The 18,681-nt window shown below is 49.5% G+C and overlaps 1 protein-coding gene across 2 annotated transcripts in view; it reads left to right on the top strand.

Moving 5' to 3' along the window:
• The window catches only part of BAIAP2L1 (BAR/IMD domain containing adaptor protein 2 like 1), a 96,281-nt gene that overhangs the window by 68,620 nt on the left and 8,980 nt on the right, over positions 1-18,681 (top strand). Inside the window, exons 7-11 of one of the 2 annotated variants that reach the window (XM_075318054.1) lie at positions 2,451-2,618; positions 3,078-3,237; positions 3,516-3,720; positions 5,335-5,406; positions 5,771-5,948. In XM_075318054.1, coding sequence (XP_075174169.1) covers positions 2,451-2,618; positions 3,078-3,237; positions 3,516-3,720; positions 5,335-5,406; positions 5,771-5,948 — 783 coding nt within the window. Of the gene's footprint in view, positions 1-2,450; positions 2,619-3,077; positions 3,238-3,512; positions 3,721-5,334; positions 5,407-5,770; positions 5,949-18,681 lie in introns of both variants that reach the window. The other variant, XM_075318053.1, reaches the window with a different exon arrangement.

Here is an 18,681-nt window from a genome sequence, read left to right as displayed (position 1 = left end):
GTGATGGTGAAGGTGACCACTTATCAGATCCATAATATTCCTGATGTATTGAATGCCATAAACCATCTCTCACGGAACGGGGTGGAAGGTAGGAAGTTGACGTTACAGCCTCCCTTTCCACCACCCGACAGACGCGCTCTCTAGCGCCCCTTTTATAGTCAGGCCAATTATGGAATTGCCCGACAATAAGCAAGGAGGCCGCTATTCTACTATGCCGATGATTGAAGGGTTCCCGGTGAGAGTAAGGTATTTATTCCCCCGACCTCTGCGGACGGAATATATCTAAACCTCCCCCAGATCTCACTGGTTGCCCCACAATGATCCTTGGCATAAACTTGCTGCCACCAATCGATTACGATAACTATTACGCCGAGCACACAGACGTGGGATTCAAGATTGAGATAACAGAACAGCCCAAGATTAAATTATATATTTTAATCTGCCTAAGGCACACTAGAAACTACAATATATACAATATGGAATATACAGAATATATATATGTCAGAATACATTTACAGGTAAGTTATGGATCACAAGCAGGTATACAGATGTATCAATTACCTTATTTCCAAGCGGACACAGGGGGGCGCTGTGTGGCCACGTGGTTCCTGGATCTTCCCCCCCCACCCCCACCCCCCCACATGCCACACACGAGACCACCCGAAGAACAACACCCAAAAGTATCCGTACTGTGTATATCAAACTGGCTACAATCCATGTCCCCTCCTACCTAGTGACCTCACATGGGAGTACTGCCCTACACCTGTCCTGGGTCTGAAACCATATCCCAAAGTGATTATTGGCCATAACTTTGCCTGGGAATGTCGTAGGCGGACGACAATGCTTTCATATTTACATTTATGATTTTATCTTCACAATGATAGGACACATGACTAGTCTGCTGGTACCCCACTGGCCAATATAAAGTTTGGGATACCTACAGAGGTCCCACACCTATATAAAATATGTGCTACAATCGTCGGGATGTCTGGATTTTATATTTCTGCTTGACATGTTTATAGGAAGCACGGCTCATGAGATATTGAACATTTATTCCTGGTGCCCCTCTGTCTCAGGTGTACAGGATGCCTCTAATTAGTTTGTCTCTTCTTCTGCAGCGTCAGAGGTGGTCTTCCTTCCCTTTACTGTTCTCAAGGACTAACCAGCTCATCTAATTTCCATATCATAGGAGTTTGCCTTGAGTCACACCACTGCTAACAGACAATTTCCTCAAGTTAATTAGCATACTGATTGAAGTCTTCTTAGACCTTACGTACCTTGACAAGATGGCGGCTATAGGAATATGGCTTCATAGCTCAGAATATATCCCTATTTCCTCACACCATCTAAAAATGGGAACAGCACCCAGCTATAGCTCACAGTCAACAAGAGGGATAAGGCCATCATACATCATCATATCGCCAGATATTCGAACAGAAGACCGTAGCCGACATCCTCCATTTATTAGCCCACATGCTAGATAATTTTTCGACTCTATCCCATGGACATTGCTAGTTGGATTAGCGTAATTGAAAATGTTCCCACAGCCTGTTGTCAGATGGGCGCTCTTTTACCATGACCATAGCTTATGCCATCTCAGTTGCTTGAGATACTTTCATCCTGTTAAATATGTCCAGAAATTCTAGACACCGAAAAGCCTAATAAATCTACTGTATTTTAAGTTTTAGAAGACTCACCCCAATTTAGAGAAAAAAAAAAATATGGAGTCTGTCTTTTAATTCGGTGGTGTTACCGGAGGGGGGGGCGGCAGCGGTGGTTGAGCAGGGGCGGTGGTGGAGTAAGGCAATGCTGTGGGCAGTTGAGCAGGTGTCCCAGATTATTGCTGCGGACGGCGACGCTGAGAGGCTCACCTGCGCTATGCTGTGGGCTCTGCTACTCTGCAGTCAGTGAGGCAGGGGCCAACATTCTGAATGTCGGTGGTGTGGGCTTCAAAGAAATGGCACCCATAGATGGTGCATACGCATATTGAGCTATCTGCTCAATCATAAGCCTAGATCTTACCTGTGCACGTGCCACCTCCAGGCACCATTTTCCTTAAGTCTGCAGCTGGGAGATCAATACGCCGGAGGCGGTGCGTGCGCAGATGAGATCATAAGCCAAGATCTCCATCTGCGCACACGCCGACTCCAGGCGCCATTGTTTGAAGCAAACACCGTTGACATTCAGGATGGCTTCACCACCCGCAGTGCAGCAGAGCCCACAGCGCACCACCCGCAGTACAGCGCAAAGCCCGCAGCATCTTCCCTGCTTCCTCTCCAGCACCCCCCAGTAAGCTATATTTTCGGCGTATAAGATGCACTCCTCATTTTCCTCCCAAATTTTTGGGTGGAAAAGTGCATCTTATAATCCAATCAAATACGGTAATTATTTATCATTACTACTTTTGATGTCAACTTTCAAGACCTTTCTTTTGTGCTTTTGTACTTTAGTCTTCTGATTTACTCACGTCTAAAATCCCGAAGTGGCAGGAAACGTGCAGCGATGTCGCACAGGTGCCGGAAACCATCATCAACAATATTAAAGAAGTAAGGACTCCAGGCTCCACTCCGATATCTGGCACCCCTGAACCTTCTCCTCTCATGGACAAGAAATCTATGGTATGATACCAACTAATGTATTACATGATGACTTCTCACCATGCTTTATTACTGGGGACTAGTCGTTCTCTTGTGTTCCGGTCAGTGGTGCACAAGATTGTCAGCCATGCTCTGGTTCACTTATTCCTTCCGACCCTTCCCCATGCATATGCTGACCATGCAGGTGTCCTGACCAGGGCGTAAAGCTTGTGCCGACTCTTCTGGTGGCAACTCATCTTCCTTGAAAACAAAAGGATTTGACATGTTGAGATTAAACTGCTGGAGGATAATTATTCCTTTTGTCATTTGCCATCAAGGAAAGTCAAGACACCTCCATACTTGAATAGATGGTTGGCCAATCCCACCGAAATTCACATTTGTACAACGTTACTATGTGTGTATGGCAAAGATTAGGCTGCTCTCTGCTTTTATACTGTCTACCTTTTTACTTTATATTTTGTGTACTTCATTTTGTTTTAGATGGCCGGAGACTATGATTCCATCTCTAAGAACACGTTATTGAGGGTGCCCCCAGCACCACCAACCAGTCGGGCACAGACAAGTCCCTTGGTTGACATGTTCAACAACCCGGCAGCCACTCCAAAGGTGACTTACGAGAGGCCAAAGTCATCTCCGCTAGGTGAGCGATCAGTGCAGACACCGGGGGATTGGCAAAACAGTGTTGAATATGGAATAGTCATAAGATCTGTGCTTGCTGTCCTGGTTAGGCAATGCAGGATCCCTAGAGTTACAGTAAAATTAGATCATGTAACGAGTTGATCCTATAGAATGATGGATGGCAAGCAGAGATTTTTTTTCAAACTCTACAGAAAATGAAGATCACTTAGTTGAAACTTCATTGTGCATGTATGAGAAAAGCCAGCTAAGCCACAGTCTTAATTCTTCTCTTGACAGCAGAGAGCATAGATGATGGCGTCCTACCACGGTCCATGTCTGTCGCTACAGGATTGAATCTCATGAAGAAGCCAAAAGTCAGAACCATTTTCCCACACCAAGGAAATGGCAAAACGCTGCTCAGTTTTCAGCAAGGAGACATCATCACTCTTCTTATACCAGAGGAGAAGGATGGCTGGCTGTATGGGGAGCACGACACTACAAAGCTGTAAGTGACCAATTCATATCAAGCCATTGATTTGTACAGTACATTAGATCCCAAAAATCCCAGATAATAGTGACTTTAACCGGCAGCATGCTTGGTAGTATCCTCCGTCACAATTTTATGATGTTTCTACTATCAGGTACTGTGGTAGTCTGACCTCCCACTTGCAGAACGAAAAGGCTTAAGCCCCCTCCCAAAGTTTATACAGGTACAACAGCTTGATCTCGCATGTGCCTGTATTTGGTACCGGAAGGTTTCCCTACACGTTCGATAGCTGTTATTTTAACTGTCAGCAAGTTTGGTAGTACCTTCCGTCACAAAGTTTTGTGATGTTTCTGCTGTCAGGTATGGTAGTACTTTGACCCCCACTTGCAGAATTAAAAGGCTTCAGGCCCCTCCCCATAGTTTGTACTGGTACAGCAGCTCGATCTTGCATGTACCTGTATTTGGTACCAGAAGGTTTCCCTAAGATAGCTGAATGCTCTCCTAATCTTCTCCATACACATGAACCCTCTACGAGGTCTAACGTTTACGTGTTCTCCATGGGCAAAGGGTGATAGGTCTGGCAGCCACTTAACTAGTGCCAGATTATCACAAGGGAATGAAACAAAATATTTGAAAGTCGTGTGTCGTCATTCCCTCTCCTATCATCCTCTGTTGGATGATGGTAGGGAGGCCTCCGTACACATTAGATGGTTGGCCGGTCCTGCTTACATTAGCAGGTTTGTCCAACTTCTTTCCAAAGTGTATGGGAATCTTAATCCTCATGCAAGTGATTAGGGCTCAGCTGCAGGAGTAGGATTAGAGGCAGACAAGTGAGTACTCCCACCTTCTTTGCACCAAGAATTGCCACCAGGACGTCCATATTTGACCAGAGCCTCCAGGACCCAACTAATCAAGTATAGAAGTCCTGTCTTAAAGGGAACGTGTCACCAGATTTGGCGACTATAAGCTGCAGCCACCACCACTGAGCTCGTATATACAGTATTACTGAATACTGTATATAAGAGCCCATGCCGCTCTGTAGAACGGTATAAACACTTTAATACTCACCCAATGGGTGGTGTCTGGTCTGATGGGTGTTGCTGTTCTCCAGTCCGGCACCTACTCTTAAAGTCTTGTGCCTCCTCTCTATAATCTGGCGCCACCTTTCTGCTGCGATCTCCGTCCTCCTTCTACCCAGCCCAGTGTGGATGACGCGTCTAGGTCATCCACACAGGCCAGCATTGCGGTCCTGCGCAGGCGCACTTTGTTCTACCCTGCTGAGGACAGGGTACTCCTGTAACTACTGTAATGCGCACGGGCGAGGAAAAGTTAAAGACCGACTGCGAATGCACACTATAGAAAACCCCTGTAACATTAGTGTCTGACGCTTTGTCTGGGAGAATGAGGATCTCTGTGGTAGTATAAATATGGATCCCTCGATTCAGAAATTTGATAATCTAAAATCTCCATAATTCCAAAGACGCTGAATTATCAGAATTTTACTGTATATTTTTTTTTTTGTAAAATGTTTTGGCTTTAAAGTCATTGTAAGGCTTAGTTCATGCTGAAATATCACCGTTTTTTGTTTTTTTTTTTTCAATTATTTAATTTTTATTTCCTCGTTGCTTCCAGCAAAGGGTGGTTCCCCTCATCGTATACCCGACCGCTAGAAGAGAATGGAAAAGATTTCTCCCAAGTGCCAAGGTAGGGACGGAAATGTGTCATCCGCAGGGCCACGTAGTTCTGTGTAACTTACTGACCCAACTCAAGCGAGTTAGACTTTAGAATAATATGTGCGGCCTTGTTTTACACAACCACAACCCTGGTGCAAAACATTCCACGTCACCTTAAATAATACACAACCATGGACACACCTAGAAGATGCACACCTGGAAGGCATGGCTCGTAGCCAGGTTTTGTGGCAGCTAGAATAGGAGCACGGTGGTGAGATAATGGCCGTGCATCGGTGTACTACGCAGTGTGCCGGACACAAACACCACTTTTTGGGAGGGTGAAGGTATCAGACACCAGAATAAACTAGTGCTGACATGTCTATGTTCTCCCGCAGTGTGAATCCCAGCCCCATTCCAGTGAGAAGTCTCAGCACGGCCAATCTACTCGACAAAAGGGACATGGTCCTTCCAGAACCCGACTACTTGGAGTCCTCCTCATTTCGGGAGGCTCCAGCTACCTTCAGCTCATATATTGCCAAAGATCCTGCACCCGCAGCAAGTAACGGATCACCAGTAAGTGGATTCTGTCCGCAGTGCGTCCAAAACTCTACTGCATACTTTGCATTTTATATTGCTGTTTTGAGTCATTTATAAGGCAGTGTTCATGTGCCGCCCCTGCAGCGGTCGAACCGCCCAGATCTGGGGGTTCTGTGGCTCGAGGGTCTCCGGACCCGGGGGCTCACGGCCACTTCAAATGAAAAGGGGGTATTTACAGGGGATAAGAGTTGGTGACGCCACCCGTGGTTCGCGGTAAGGGGAGTACCTCCGCTGCTGATGGGAGTACTTTGGGGGAGATGGAGTAGGGTAGCGAGATAACGTTCCCTCCACAGGTAGGGGAGATCCCGGAACTTTGTATGATGAAGGTGGAGGGGAGCGTGGTGCAGATTGGAAGCAGGGGAGGACAGCATACTCAGGCAGTTTTGGTAGTGATGCGACCGCAAAGCAGACTGACACAAAGGTAAACCAAGTCTCTGGGTTCAGGGGCGGCACATTCACAGTTTTGTTTTGTTTTGTTTTTTTGAGGCACAGTTTTTTTTCAAACCATTAAGAAGCTTTTGACGGTGTTATTATTTTTATAAAGTGTTTCCTTGAGATTTTTATCATCTTCAGGACCACCTAACCACTCCAAACACCATGGTGGTCATCATTTTACTCGGCAAGAACGTAAAACTGCTCAATAAGCAGCAGCTGCATAAGATCATTCAAGACCATAATAAATGTTTTCTAACACCTTTTTTATCTGATATTGGCAAAGGAAAGTCTAAAAGTAAAAAATTAGACCGTACATAACAAAAAAAAGGCAAAAATTGCTTGAAAATCCAACCAAGAAAAAAAAAAACAGAGCCAATAAAACAGCATGATGTGTAGAAGAAATCCAAAAATGGCTTGGTCAAAAACAGTCGGAAAATAAAATGTTCCCCAACTGCTTGAAGAATTTTGGAAGAGGTTTTTTTTTTTCCTGCGCTTTTATGCAGTGTTTTGATTCAACTGTCACGCTAGGTACAGAGAAATACCAAGGGCACGGCGAAAGAGAAGGGAAATCCTGTGTCTAGGGAACGGGGAGATGGTGATCCCTGACCGATCCTACTGCTGGTCCCTGTGGTCCTCACCACCCTAGATAGGGTCCACTCCTATGCGCCGAGCCGGATACCTGACTCTAGGTGTCCCTAGTGCTGGGCCCTAAATAGGGAACGGATGGGATGGGCTCTTCATTAACGCCACTAAACGACCACAGAAGACACAAGGAGGACACGCGGGGGGGGGTAGGGGTTTGGGTTTAAGTTCGTGACGCCACCCACGGGTCGTGGTGAGTGTGGACACCACCGCCGCCGTTGACTAGGCTCCCGTGGACGGTGTTGCGCAGCCAGGTGTTGACCCCTCCGTGGGTAGGGGGTTGATGGTCCCGGGGCCCGGTTGTTGGGTGTGGTTAAGATGCGGGGGTGCTGGCGTGTTGGCGTGATGCGGGGCGGTGAGCGGCCCGAGGGCACTGTTGTACTCACTATGACAGATACACCGGAGTCTCTGGTAAACCAAAAAGATGGTGGTCGGTGCCCGCAGCCGGCTGCGTCTGGTCCCCCACCCGGTTTGGTGGTCCCCGCCTTTCTCCTGCACCTCGTTTGTAGATTTTGACTGCCTGCGCTTCCGCAACGGGAGTCCGCTCCCCGGCTTTGTGTGTGTCAGGAGAGCCCATTTGCCCGCAGACGCTGGCCCGTGGGATCTCTCTGCCTGAACGGTGGCTTTCTATCCCCCTCGTTGGGCTGTTATCGTCAGTTGGGACTTGGGTGGGAAAGAACCTAAGGTCCAGGCCCCAATCAGTGAATTTGATTAGTTTGAATTAGTGAATTGATTGATCAGTGATTTGGTTTCTGGGCCTCGTTCTGGATCTGAGTACCCCTCCTGGTGCTCCGGTTCCAGTTGGTTCCCCGGTTTGGTAGTGGCGGGCCACTACCCTGTCCCGGTCCCTTACGGTTCCACCAGCCGTCTTCCCTGCTCCTGCAGGCGGCAACCACCGTTTGCCTCCTGGCCACAGGGTATCCGGGCTACGACCCAGATCCCCGACAGACGTTTTCTCCTACTAACACCTCTACTTTCACCTCCTAGACTGCTCTCCTCTCCTCCCTAACTTCATCTGCTTGCTTCTCCCGCCTCAGGCTATCCGAACTCCTCGGTGGGCGTGGCAAACCGCCTGCCTCTGCCCCTGGGTGTGAACGTCAAAGCCTGAGAGGGGTGACTCAGGGTTTTTAGGTTGGCTGCTGTTACCTTTTTAGGGGACTGGTGTTTGTGCAAGGGCCTGTCTGTGACTACCTGGCTAGTCCAGGGCGTCACATAAACACCTAGAGAATACTGATGATCAACAGCCGGGTGGAAGTCAAGCTCCTTCTGGGTTGCGGTTAAGGATGGAGAACTGCCGCTGCTGTATGCGGGTACTCCCAGGGCTGGTGGTAGTGGCAGCTGTGATGGTAGGCCCTCCACAGGTAGGGCTGTGCCTGGGAGATGTAACTGGGGCAATAACGGAGACCACACCAGGTTGTCTTTAACAGTCTCTACTCACTGTGGACCCAGGGGTTGCTGGTTCAGGTCCCTTGGAGGATCAGTGCCAATGTAGTGACCCAGGTTGCTCTGTCCCTGGCACTCTGTTGATTGGGTCCCTGTATTGTGAAGCGTTTGGGGGCGCCGACTGTCCCTTTTGGGGTACTGTCTCCTTCTCCATACGGCGGGTAGTGTGGACCCTGCGGGGAGGTAAGTGTCTAAACCCTGATCCTAGTTTACTGCTGATGCCCCCGGATTATTTGGTTCGGTGAAGTCCGTGAAGGTGTCCTAACCGGGCAGGTATTTGTCAAACAGTCTAAAACTTGCGCTTGACTTCGGGCCCGGTGCCCCATGCGTGCTCCGGTCCCAGCGGTATCTCCAGTACCCATCCTGGCGACCTCTCTCCTGTGCCCCTGGAGTCACTGTTACCCGGACCCAGCTCAGGCACATCTGCATACTTCTCCTGTGTACTACTCGACTCCCTCCTCACTACCGACTGGCTGACCCCTCCCACCAGACTGGCTATACCCAGGGATTCGTTCCCATGGCGACCATCCCCTTACATGGTTAACCCTCTATGCCCAGTGTGGAGTGGAGAACTAGGATTTTGGTCATGTTTTGATGGAATCGACACTGGTAGAGGATGCAGTTCCCTATAGTGACCTGAGGGTCTTGGGGGCGCTAAATAAATACTTTTGATCTGGTGGCAGGTCCCACTTTAGGGGAATAGGTAACTTGTGTGTTCTTCTTAAAAGGGAATTTTTTATCTGGCTAGAATTACAGGTTATAGTGTTATGTGCCTTCACATCTCAATGCCACCATGAGTGGGGTGCTTTTAGCTCTCTTAAAGGACCCCACTCATCATGGTGATTTTATCACAGCGTAGCAGTTTTTGGATTTTGGAGAACAGACTCTGCCCTCAGCTGTTTATTCCTGTAATCACAAGCTACATCATGCTTATTTATCACCCACATCCTCCTTCATGCGGGGGGAAGAAATGAGCGAGAAACCACTTGGCATACCTTACATACTAGCTACTTAGATATGTGAATTATTCACCTAAACAAGTATTAACCCCTTAACGACCGCCGATACGCCTTTTAACGACGACAAATTAGGGTACTTCTTCCGATCCGCCGCTTTTTAACGGCGGTCGGAAAAAAGGGTCTAGCGCCCCCCAGAGTCAGAAAATTTCCGGGGTCTCAGCTGCCGGGGGTAGCTGAGACCCTGGAGATCATGATTCTGGCCGGTTTTTCCGGTCCCCGCTCACCTGATGACCGGTATACACCGTATACCGATGATCAGGTTACAGTAAATGACCGCGCCGGTAAAAAATTATTTATCTCCCATCTGGCATAAACAAACATGTCAGATGGGAGATAAATCTCATCCCCCAGTCCTCTCCGGTCCCCCGGTGTCGCCAAAGTGTCCCCCCACCCCCCTCTCCCTCCCAAAAATCCAACATGGCGCCGCACATACCGGCGCGCACAGCAGCGCGCCGGCCACATTTCCCCCGTTCCTATGGTTTCTGTTGCATGTGCTATCACACATACGACAGAAACCTGCTCCCCAGGCCCTGCCAGGTCACCCCCTATTCCCACCCCGGTGTCCCCCGTACCTGTCAGCTCTGATCCCCGCGGCCCCCACCTCCTTCACAGTGCACGCCGATCACACTGCAGAGCGCGGCTGTCACCTTCCTGTGTCTGACTCAGAGACGCTGGCTGCTGCTGCTCGCACTCTGCAGCTGTGACCCGGGGAGGGTGGTTGCAAATTCTTTGCACCCACTCTCCTCAAATGGAGGGTCTGCACTCCTAGAAAATGGGGGATACGTTCCCTGAACGTGCCCCCATATTCTAGAAGGTCCAGAATCGCCGCGGGACTTTCACAATGGATTACAGCAGGGACACGATTTTTTATTTTTTTTTTCAATAAATTGGCCAAAGAGGGAATGTTTTTGGGGAGTGTTTTTTTCAAATTTTTTTTTGTCAATTTTTTTTTTTATTACTGTCAATTAGTTATGTCTGGTATCAAATAGACGCCGTGACATCACTAATTGCTGGGCTTGATGCTAGGTGACATTACACATCTGGTATCAACCCCATTTATTACCCCGTTTGCCACCGCACCAGGGCGCGGGATGAGCTGGGGCGAAGCGCCAGGATTGGCGCATCTAATGGATGCGCCACTTCTGGGGCAGTTGCGGCCTGCTATTTTTAGGCTGGGAAGAGTCCAATAACCATGGCTCTTCCCACCCTGAGAATACCAGACCCCAGCTGTCAGCTTCACCTTGGCTGGTGATCTAATTTGGGGGGACCCTATTTTTTTTTTTTTTTAATTTATTTATTTATTTATAAATAATTAAAAAAAAAACAGCTTGGGGAGGCCTCCAAATTGATTACCAGCCAAGGTGAAGCTGTCAGCTGTGGTTTGCAGGCTACAGCTGTCTGCTTTACCCTAGCTGGCTATCAAAAATAGGGGGGACCCCACGTCATTTATTTTAATTATTTTTTTTCTTTTTGGGCTAAATACAAGGCTAGGCACCCTTTAGTGCCACATGAAAGGCACTAAAGGGCGCCAGCTTAGAATATGCAGGGGGTGGGACGTTATATATGTTTGACATCTATCCATTGTAGCATTTTACGCTGTGTGCCCACAATCAGGGTTTGCAGCGTTTTGGGCGCAGAGTGTTTTCCCTGCGTCCATAACGCTGCATTGTGCAGTAGAAGCACAGTGGAAGGATTTTTAGAAATCTCATGCCCACTGTGCTTCTTTTCTCCGCAGCATAAACTGACCTGTGGCGCAGCTTCCCGAGCCTCAGCATGTCAATTTATGCTGCGGAGACAAGAGTGCTCTCTGCAGGTAGAATAGAGCTAAAGTCCACAGCAGCCTGAACCCAAATCGTGGGCATGGGCAGCTGCGTTCTCCCGTGGACAACACTCACATCTCTGCAGGAAGGCTGACACTGTGTACTAGAAGCCGTGTCGCTGGATCATGGCCACATAGCCTAAGGCTACTAGCCCTGCAGAAATTTCTGCAGCGTTCTGAAGAGCACATGTGCGCTTCAAATCGCTGCAGAAAATGTCCATAGAGAAAAAAAAAAGCCGATTCCATGCGCTCTGCCTGCAGCTCCTGCCATAGACAGAGCAGGAGCTGCCGGCAAAGCGCACGGAAGAAGTGACATGTCACTTCTTAGAACGCAGCGCTTCGGGCAGCAGCCGAAGCGCTGCGCTCCAAGACGCCACGTGCGCACGGCCCCTGCACAATCTCCATAGACTGTGCAGGGGACGCAGGACGCATGCAGTTACGCTGCGCTACAAAGCGCAGCGTAACTGCATGTATTTACGCAACGTGCGCATATAGCCTAGCAGTGAGAAATTTGTTGCACAGCAACATTTTTGTGAAGTACCTGTGGATTCAAAATGCTTACTATACTCCTGAATAAAATCCTTGAGGGGTCCAGTTTCCAAAATGGAGTCACTTGTGGGGGGTTTCTAATGTATTTTCTAAGGTTTCTAACCCAAGAGGCCCTGCTAATGTGACAGGGTGCGCGCAATTTATTTCAACTTTTCCAAAATTCAAATGGTGCTCCTTCCATTCCAAGCCCTCCCATTAATCCAAACAGAGGTTTTTGGCCACATGTGGGGTATCCCTGCGCTTACAAGAAATTGGATAACAACCTGTGGGGTCCACGATTTGTTGTTGCCTCTTGAAAAAGTGAGGAATGTGATGCTAAAGAAACATTTTTGTGAAAAAAATGAAAATTTTCAATATGGCAACCTAAGCTTATCAAATTCTGTGAAGTATTCGTGGATTCAAAATGCTCAATATACACCTAGATAAAAGCCTTGAGGTGTCTTGTTTCCAGAATGGGGTCACTTGTGGGGGACCTCCTCTGTTTAGGCACTTTAGGGGCTTTCCAAATGCGACATAGCGTCCACTAATTATTCCAGCCAAATGTTCAGTCAAATGGCACTTTTTCCCTTATGAGCCCTGCTGTGCACCCAAACAGTTGATTTCCACCACACATAAGGTATCAGCATACTCAGGAGAAATTGCACAATAAATTTTATGCTCCTTTTTTTCCTTTTACTCTTGTTAAAAAAAAAAAGCTATGTGGTTGAAGTAACAATTTTGTGGTAAAAATGTATTTTTTTTTTATTTTCACAGCTCAACATTATAAACTTCTGTGAAGCACCTGGGGGTTCAGGGTACTCACCAAACATCTAGATAAATTCCTTGAGGGGTCTATTTTTCAGAATGGGGTCACTTGTGGGGGACCTCCACTGCTTAGGCACCTCAGGGGTTCTCCTAATGCAACATGGCGTCCGCTATTGATTCCAGCCAATTTTGCAGTCAAATTGCACTCCTTCCCTTCCAAGACCTGCCGTGTGCCCAAACAGTTGATTTCCACCACATATAAGATATCACCAAACTCAGGAGAAATTGCACAATAAATTTCACGGTGATTTTTTTCCGGTTACCCTTGTGAAAAAAAAGCTACCTGGTTGAAGTAACAATTTTGTGGTCAAATTTTATTTTTTTATTTTCAACGTTATAAAATTCTGTGAAGCACCTGGGGGTTCAGGGTACTCACCAAACATCTAGATAAATTCCTTGAGAGGACTAGTTTCCAATATGGGGTCACTTGTGTTTTTTTTTTGCGGTTTATGTACCTTGGGGGTCCTCCAAATGTGACATGGTGCCCGCAATCTTTTTCAGCCAAATTTCCTTTCCAAAATTCAAATATTGCTCCTTTCGTTCCAAGCCCTCCCATTTGTCCATACAAAGGTTTCAGACCACATGTGAGGTATCGCCGCGCTCATAAAAAAGTGGGTAACAAACATGTGGGTCAAATTTTTGGAATCACCTCTTGAAAAAGTGAGAGAATTGATGCTAAAGCAACATTTTTGAGAAAAAAACGTCAATTTTCAATATGACAACGTAATGTTATCAAAACCTGTGAAGTACCTGTGGGTCCAAAATGCTCACTATACCTCTCGATAGAAGCCTTAAGGGGTCTAGTTTCCAAAATGGGGTCACTTGAGGGGGGTTCCTGCTGTTTAGGTACCTTAGGGGATCTGTAAATGCAACATGGTGCCCGCAATCTGTTTCAGCCAACTTTGCTTTCCAAAATTCAAATATTGCTCCTTTCATTCCAAGCTCTCCCATTTACCCAAACAAAGGTTTCTGACCACATGTGGGGTATCGGCGCGCTCATAAGAAGGTGGGTAACAAAGTGTGAGGTCCAATTTTTGGTGTTACCTCTTGAAAAAGTAAGAAAATTAGTGCTAAAGCAACATTTTTAAGTAAAATGTTAATTTCTTCGGCGCTCCATTGGGAGACCCAGACGATTGGGTGTATAGCACTGCCTCCGGAGGCCACACAAAGCAATTACACTAAAAAGTGTAAGGCCCCTCCCCTTCTGGCTATACACCCCCAGTGGGATCACTGGCTCACCAGTTTTCTGCTTTGTGCGAAGGAGGTCAGACATCCACGCATAGCTCCACTGTTTAGTCAGCAGTAGCTGCTGACTATATCGGATGGAAGAAAAGAGGGCCCATACTAGGGCCCCCAGCATGCTCCCTTCTTACCCCACTTGTGGTTTGTAAGGTTGAGGTACCCATTGCGGGTACAGAGGCTGGAGCCCACATACTGCTTTCCTTCCCCATCCCCCTGAGGGGCTCTGAGGAAGTGGGATCTTACCGGCCTCCAAGCCCTGAGGCCGGGCTCCGTCCACAGACCCATTGAACCTGCTGGATAAGGAGCCGGGGTACCGTTCAGGGACAAGGCCCTGCAACTTTCAGGTACTCTGTGTCCCCGTACAGACAGGCACGCACACGCCAGACTTGCTGGGTGAGTTAGTGCGCCAGGGACAGTAGCGCTCCACGCTGGGCTTGGATCACAGCAGCTTAGCTGTGTGGATTCATGTGCTGGGAACTACCGCGCCGGCCACTCTCGGAGCGGCGGCGCGGCTGGGACTTGTAGTGCGCCGGGGACTTAGCGCCGACCGCGCTTTTACGGCAGCGGCGCTTATAAATTTAGTCCCCGGCTTTTGCGGCCTAGCTCCGCTTCGTTCCCGCCCCCTCCCTGTCAATCAGGGAATGGGACAGACGCTGTGCAATCGTCAACGCCGAGGGCTGGAGCCTTATTTACATGCTCCAGCCCTCTCACTAGGCACAGTGGGACGCAGGTTTCCCGCTTTTGGTCTGAGCACGCCCAGGGCCCGCCCCCCCCTCCACAGGACGCCGGCAGCCATTCCTGCATGCAGTCTGGCTGGAGGACGGACACAGGCTCTGGGAGACCCAGACTAGGGATTTCTGGCGACCACACACCCGCGTTTAGCGGGCGGTAAGCAGCACATTAGTGCTGGCCCCACTAGTGCCACAGTGTGTATTGGTGTACTTTTTCCTGTACCAGATATATATATATATATATACTGCACTGTACGGTCGCTTCTTGGCTGTATACCCCTATATTGCTCTGAGGAGACAGCAACATGTCATCCACAAAACGCAAGGGTGCCAAGGCACGGGCTGTATACTCTGCTTGTACAGCATGTGGGGCTAATCTACCAGCAGGCTCCAACGACCCTCATTGTGTGCAATGTTCAGTCCCAGTGGCACTTCGTCAGCCAGAGCATATGGTGGTGGTAGCCCAGGCAGAGGCGCCTGTGAACCCTGCCCCGGTGACGGGGACAGAATTGGCAGTCTTTGCTGATAAAATGTCTGTGACTATGACAAAAATCCTGGAGACCTTGCAGTCCAGGCCAGTGGCTCAGACCATGGACTCTGCTGTGGCTATGTTCCCAGGTCCCCCTCAGTTGGAACTAATCCGTACTTCGAGGGGGTCCCAGGCATCACAGGCTGAGGGCTCTGATTCTGATGACAGTCCCAGGCCGCCTAAGAGAGCTCGCTGGGAGAGACCCTCCACGTCGTCACGCGGGTCAGGGTCTCAGCGAGAAGGGTCTCTATATGATGAGACAGAGGTGGGTGATCAGGAGTCTGGTCCTGACACCGCACTCAATTTGGATACGCCAGATGGTGACGCCATGGTAAACGACCTTATAGCGGCCATCAATAGGCTGTTGGATATTTCTCCACCAGCCCCTTCAGCAGAGGAGGCAGCTGCCCAGCAGGAGAAATTCCATTTCCTGTATCCCAAGCGTAAATTGAGTACTTTTCTGGACCACTCTGACTTCAGAGAATCAATCCAGAAACACCATGCTTATCCGGACAAGCGTTTTTCCAAACGTCTTAAGGATACACGTTATCCCTTTCCCCCTGACGTGGTCAAGCGCTGGACCCAGTGTCCAAAAGTGGACCCTCCAATATCCAGGCTTGCAGCTAGATCCATAGTTGCAGTGGAGGATGGGGCTTCACTTAAAGATGCCAATGACAGACAGATGGACCTTTGGTTGAAATCTGTCTATGAAGCTATTGGCGCGTCGTTTGCTCCAGCATTCGCGGCCGTGTGGGCGCTCCAAGCTATTTCAGCTGGTCTGGCACAGGTGGACTCTTTCTTAAGTCCAGCAGTGCCGCAAGTGGCGTCCTTAACTACGCAAATGACTGCGTTTGCGACCTACGCTATCAATGCGGTACTAGAATCTACGAGCCGTACCTCAATGGCATCCGCCAACTCTGTAGTTTTGCGCAGAGCCTTGTGGTTAAAAGAATGGAAAGCAGATTCTGCTTCTAAAAAATGTTTAACCAGCTTGCCACTATCTGGAGACAGACTGTTTGGTGAGCAACTGGCGGAAATCATTAAACAGTCCAAAGGTAAGGACTCTTCCTTACCCCAGCCCAGATCAACCAAACCTCAACAGAGGAAGTGGCAGTCAAAGTTTCGGTCCTTTCGAGGCTCGGGCAAGTCCCAATTCTCCTCGTCCAAAGGGACTCAGAGCAAAGGAGCTCTGATTCCTGGCGGTCTCACTCACGCCCCAAGAAAGCAGCCGGAGGTACTGCTTCCAAGGCGGCTGCCTCATGACTTTCGGCCGCCTCCCTCCGCATCCTCGGTCGGTGGCAGGCTCTCCCGCTTTTGCGACATTTGGCTGCCACAGGTCAAAGACCAGTGGGTAACAGACATTTTGTCTCACGGGTACAGGATAGAGTTCAGTTCTCGTCCTCCGCCTCGGTTCTTCAGAACTTCCCCACATCCCGACCGAGCAGATGCCCTTCTGCAGGCGGTGCATTCTCTAAGAGCAGAAGGAGTGGTGGTCCCTGTTCCTCTTCGGGAACAAGGACAAGGTTTTTACTCCAATCTCTTTGTGGTGCCAAAAAAGGACGGCTCATTCCGTCCTGTTCTGGACCTAAAACTGCTCAACAAGCATGTGAACGCCAGGCGGTTCCGGATGGAATCCCTCCGCTCCGTCATTGCCTCAATGTCTCAAGGAGATTTCCTAGCATCAATAGACATCAAAGATGCTTATCTCCACGTGCCGATTGCTACAGAGCACCAACGCTTTCTACGCTTCGTGATAGGAGACGACCATCTTCAGTTCGTAGCTCTGCCATTTGGTCTGGCGACAGCCCCACGGGTGTTCACCAAGGTCATGGCGGCAGTGGTAGCAGTCTTGCACTCTCAGGGACATTCTGTGATCCCTTACTTGGACGATCTACTTGTCAAGGCACCCTCTCAGGAGGCATGCCAACTCAGCCTGAACGTTGCACTGGAGACTCTCCAGACGTTCGGGTGGATCATCAACTTCTCAAAGTCAAATCTGTTACCGACCCAATCACTGACGTATCTTGGCATGGAGTTTCATACTCTCTCAGCGATAGTGAAGCTTCCGCTGGACAAGCAGCGGTCACTACAGACGGGGGTGCAGGCTCTCCTTCAAAGTCAGTCGCACTCCTTAAGACGCCTCATGCACTTCCTCGGGAAGATGGTGGCGGCAATGGAGGCGGTTCCGTTTGCGCAGTTTCATCTGCGCCCACTTCAATGGGACATTCTCCGCCAATGGGACGGGAAGTCAACATCCCTGGACAGGAAAGTCTCCCTTTCCCAGACGGCCAAGGACTCTCTGCAGTGGTGGCTTCTTCCCTCCTCATTATCACAGGGAAGATCCTTCCTACCACCGTCCTGGGCGGTGGTCACGACAGACGCGAGTCTGTCAGGGTGGGGAGCAGTTTTTCTCCATCACAGGGCTCAGGGTACGTGGACCCAGCAGGAGTCCACCCTTCAGATCAATGTTCTGGAAATCAGAGCAGTGTATCTTGCCCTACTAGCCTTCCAGCAGTGGCTGGAAGGAAGGCAGATCCGAATTCAGTCGGACAACTCCACAGCGGTGGCATACATCAACCACCAAGGGGGGACACGCAGTCGGCAAGCCTTCCAGGAAGTCCGGCGGATTCTGATGTGGGTGGAAGCCACGGCCTCCACCATATCCGCAGTTCACATCCCCGGCGTAGAAAACTGGGAAGCAGACTTCCTCAGTCGCCAGGGCATGGACGCAGGGGAATGGTCCCTTCACCCGGACGTGTTTCAGGAAATCTGTCGCCGCTGGGGAAGGCCGGACGTCGACTTAATGGCGTCCCGGCACAACAACAAGGTCCCAACCTTCATGGCACGGTCTCGCGATCACAGAGCTCTGGCGGCAGACGCCTTAGTGCAAGATTGGTCGCAGTTCCGGCTCCCTTATGTGTTTCCACCTCTGGCACTCTTGCCCAGGGTGCTACGCAAGATCAGATCCGACTGCAGCCGCGTCATACTCGTCGCCCCAGACTGGCCACGGAGGGCGTGGTATCCGGATCTGTGGCATCTCACGGTCGGCCAACCGTGGGCACTACCAGACCGACCAGACTTGCTGTCCCAAGGGCCGTTTTTCCATCGGAATTCTGCGGCCCTGAACCTGACTGTGTGGCCATTGAGTCCTGGATCCTAGCGTCTTCAGGATTATCCCAAGGGGTCGTTGCCACCATGAGACAGGCTAGGAAGCCCACGTCAGCTAAGATCTACCACAGAACGTGGAGGATATTCTTATCCTGGTGCTCTGCTCAGGGAGTGTCTCCCTGGCCATTTGCATTGCCTACTTTTCTTTCTTTCCTGCAATCTGGGTTAGAAAAAGGTTTGTCGCTCGGCTCCCTTAAAGGACAAGTCTCGGCGCTATCCGTCTTTTTTCAGAAGCGTCTAGCACGACTTTCTAAGGTACGCACGTTCCTGCAGGGGGTTTGTCATATCGTACCCCCGTACAAGCGGCCGTTAGATCCATGGGATCTGA

Source organism: Anomaloglossus baeobatrachus, chromosome 7, assembly GCF_048569485.1.
Source record: "Anomaloglossus baeobatrachus isolate aAnoBae1 chromosome 7, aAnoBae1.hap1, whole genome shotgun sequence".
NCBI lineage: Eukaryota > Metazoa > Chordata > Amphibia > Anura > Aromobatidae > Anomaloglossus > Anomaloglossus baeobatrachus.
Note: the sequence above shows the minus strand (reverse complement) of the source record. Positions and strands in the feature narration are given on the sequence as shown.